We start from the raw sequence: 3074 nt of genomic DNA, 5'->3' as shown, positions 1-3074 counted from the left end.
GCCACGGTACCATACTCTTAAAACGCCATGAACTCTTTTTAACCGACTTCCAAAAAAGGAGGAGGTTATCAGTTTGTCGGAATATTTTATTTTTATTTTTTTTTATGTATGTTACCGCATAACTATGGCCATATTAGGTTTGCAATTTTTTTCCTGAGTGTTTTTTAGAACTAACTATGTAGTTAAATTTCATTGGAATAATTTTGAAGGACATTTCAATCCGTTAGCTCTCTCTCGAAAGGGTTGTTTTGACCTTATTTTTTGGAGAGTCTGAATAAAATGGCGTTTGGGAGATCGGTAGAAGGTTAAAATATTCTAGAAAACTATTCGGCCGCTGTGGTGTAGTGGTAAGCAGTGCGCGCTTCCACTCCGCAACGCCTGGGTTCAAGCCCTGGTCAAAGCAACATCGCAAAAAAATATAGAATAAAGGTTTTTTCTTAACAGCGGTCGTCCCTCGGCAGGCAATGGCAAACCTCCGAGTGTATTTCTGCCATGAAAAACAGCTTCTCATAAAAATACAATCACCGTTCGGAGTCGGCGTAAAACTGTAGGTCCCTCCGCTTTGTGTGACAACTTCAAGGCGCACGCCACAAATCGGAGGAGAAGCTCGGCCAAACACTAACATATGTGTAAGCGCCAATCTATTATTATTATTATTATTCGGCGGAAACTTTTTCTAGAGGTATTCGCAGACAAAATCTTTATACAAAGAACGTAAAAGTTCATAGAATATAAAAACAAAACAATATGTCACATTAAAATGTTCAACAAATTTTTTGTCTATTATATTTGGTTCATAAAATGTATTTATTTATTTTTCTAGCATAGTATTAAAATGAATTTGTAAAATTGAATATAGACACCGGACGTCTAGGTCGTTGGATGCCTTCAATTATAATTGAGATATCTACCATATTTGAAGACAATAAGTTTTAAGAAATATTTAAATATGGGTGCCAAATGAAAGAGTCTTTAATTTAAGCATTTATATTTTCGAGATAAAAAAGGTAAATTCGAATTATTTCATAAGTTAAATGAATTATTAAAAGAAGTGTATAGATCAATATGGGTTTGGAAAGGCTTTGTTTTATTATTTAATTTAATTATATTTAGGAGAGTTACCACGTATTTTAAAAATCAGATTCAATTTAATTTATCAACTTTGATTCATAAAAAATTTGCATGCGATGGTGAGCTTCCACCGCTTAAGGGGGCTGCATGGTTGACGGTTAAGGAATTTCTTAGGAATGGATGGATTATGATGCTGTGTGGGAGGATTTGTATTGCTTTGCTTTGGCGGCGTAAACTGTTAAAATCATTCGGAACAATCATTTTACAAAACTCTTATTCACACCTTATTAAGGAACTGGGAGAGTACATATGAACTGGAAAAACAACAGCTTGGCTTCTACAATCGATAATTTGTAAAATATGATGTTTTAAGAATCAGTTAATGATTTTTCCTATTAGGTTATTAGTATATAGCTTTTTATTCCAAACCCCAAAAATAAATAAAACTTGCATTTGTTTTGTATTGTGTATTCAAAAATATATAAATAACTGGAAATGAGTTTTAACAATCGTATTTAACGTTATTATTTAAACTATTAGGTTCTTAACACGTTCAATTAAATCCTGTTTCTTCCAATGCGAGGGCGCCTTTACATCGAAATGTGATTTTAAAATATCACGCAGCTGGGCAATAGTGCAACTACTTAGCGTGTCATTATTTGCTAACTGCTTAATATAAATAATATCCTTCAAATGGTCCACATCCACTTTGGGTACCTTAGGCGCATTGCCACCCGATGAATCAGCAGCTCCACGTTTTTTTACAACTTCCGCATCTTCGCCAAATATTTCGTTTAGTCTCGGCAGTATTTTGGCAATCCGCTCATCTTGACGCTTTGTATCCGGCATTCCACTTAAACCAGCATTATCTGTTTTTATGTCCAACGCCAGAGCAAGTATATTCGATTGTAATGCCTCCACAGTTGGGTCGACAAGCGAATTGGATTGGAACTCCGTACGCAATTTGCCAACCACTTTCGTGAAAACTTGAACACCTTCTTCGGGAGCTTCATTCTGCATACTATTCCAGTTGGCAAAGTCAATATCTCGTATGTGTTTGGCAAAGGGTAAATAAATAATTTTAAAACCATCCCCCGAAAGTAGCGCACGGGATGTATTTCCCTCAGAGTCACCTGCTTCGACAGGAACCAACGCAACGTATCGTGGAATAGATTTTCTTTTGCGCATAAATAAACAAATCGCCATTTTTTCTCGTATCAAGCATCTTTCCCATAACGCGCGAAATAAGCGTTTCGAGCCACTGATGTTTTTATCGTCCGGATACATAAAATTTTGTGGCTTATAGTACCAATTTTCTGGCAAATCAGAAATTGGTTTGAAACCTAGCAGCATCATACCCGGAGCATGCAAATTACGCACACGATTTATTTGTTCGGGTGTAATACGTATTGACATTTCTCCTAAGTTAATTTCATACCAGCCACCACTCTGTTTAACTTGTTGTTCCTCTACAATGTCCATAGTTTCCTGAGATTGCTTTCGCACCATAATGACACGCTTCTGTTGTACAATGGAGTTGTCTTTTCTTAGTAGGCGTACTTTTCGCGGCATAAACCGAGCTTTGAAATAGTTATAGTATTGAACAGATACCAACAAATCTGGTCCTAGCGAAAATTTAAAGCGTCCGAGCGAACGACGCAAAACATTTTGACGTAATTTGCGATCGGAAAGCAATACCCGCAACTCTTCAGGATTTCGAGGCTCAAAGGCGTCAATATCACCATCTGAAACAATACATTTTAATCGTGGTACATCAGTATATAAATACATAATTTTTACAATTTATTTCCCCAACCTTCAACCAATGTTAGAAACTCTTTATAAAATGGCTCGTAATCGAATTCGTCTATCATAGGAACAACTTGAAATTCAATCTCTTTTCCCTCCAAGTCCTTTGCTTTTTGTAAAGCTCGTTGATATAAATTCGATGTTTTTGGATGCGGTGTTGCTCTATCAGTTAGGTATACCAAAGTAGACGAAAC

The 3074-nt window shown here is 36.2% G+C and overlaps 1 protein-coding gene across 3 annotated transcripts in view; it reads right to left on the bottom strand.

The window, feature by feature from the left end:
- Positions 1-1523: 1523 nt before the first annotated feature.
- Positions 1524-3074, bottom strand: part of LOC118741418 (ATP-dependent DNA helicase 2 subunit 1) — a 4638-nt gene continuing 3087 nt past the window's right edge. Inside the window, exons 2-3 of one of the 3 annotated variants that reach the window (XM_036473403.1) lie at positions 2888-3042; positions 1524-2816 (exon numbers count right to left, since the gene is read on the bottom strand). In XM_036473403.1, coding sequence (XP_036329296.1) covers positions 1600-2816; positions 2888-3042 — 1372 coding nt within the window. In that variant the 3' untranslated portion in view covers positions 1524-1599. Of the gene's footprint in view, positions 2817-2887 lie in introns of all 3 variants that reach the window. The other 2 variants (XM_036473397.1, XM_036473389.1) reach the window with 2 other exon arrangements.

This window comes from Rhagoletis pomonella, unplaced genomic scaffold (assembly GCF_013731165.1).
Source record: "Rhagoletis pomonella isolate Grant_MI unplaced genomic scaffold, Rhpom_1.0 Rhpom_scaffold_00001, whole genome shotgun sequence".
NCBI classification, from domain to species: Eukaryota; Metazoa; Arthropoda; class Insecta; order Diptera; family Tephritidae; genus Rhagoletis; species Rhagoletis pomonella.
Note: the sequence above shows the minus strand (reverse complement) of the source record. Positions and strands in the feature narration are given on the sequence as shown.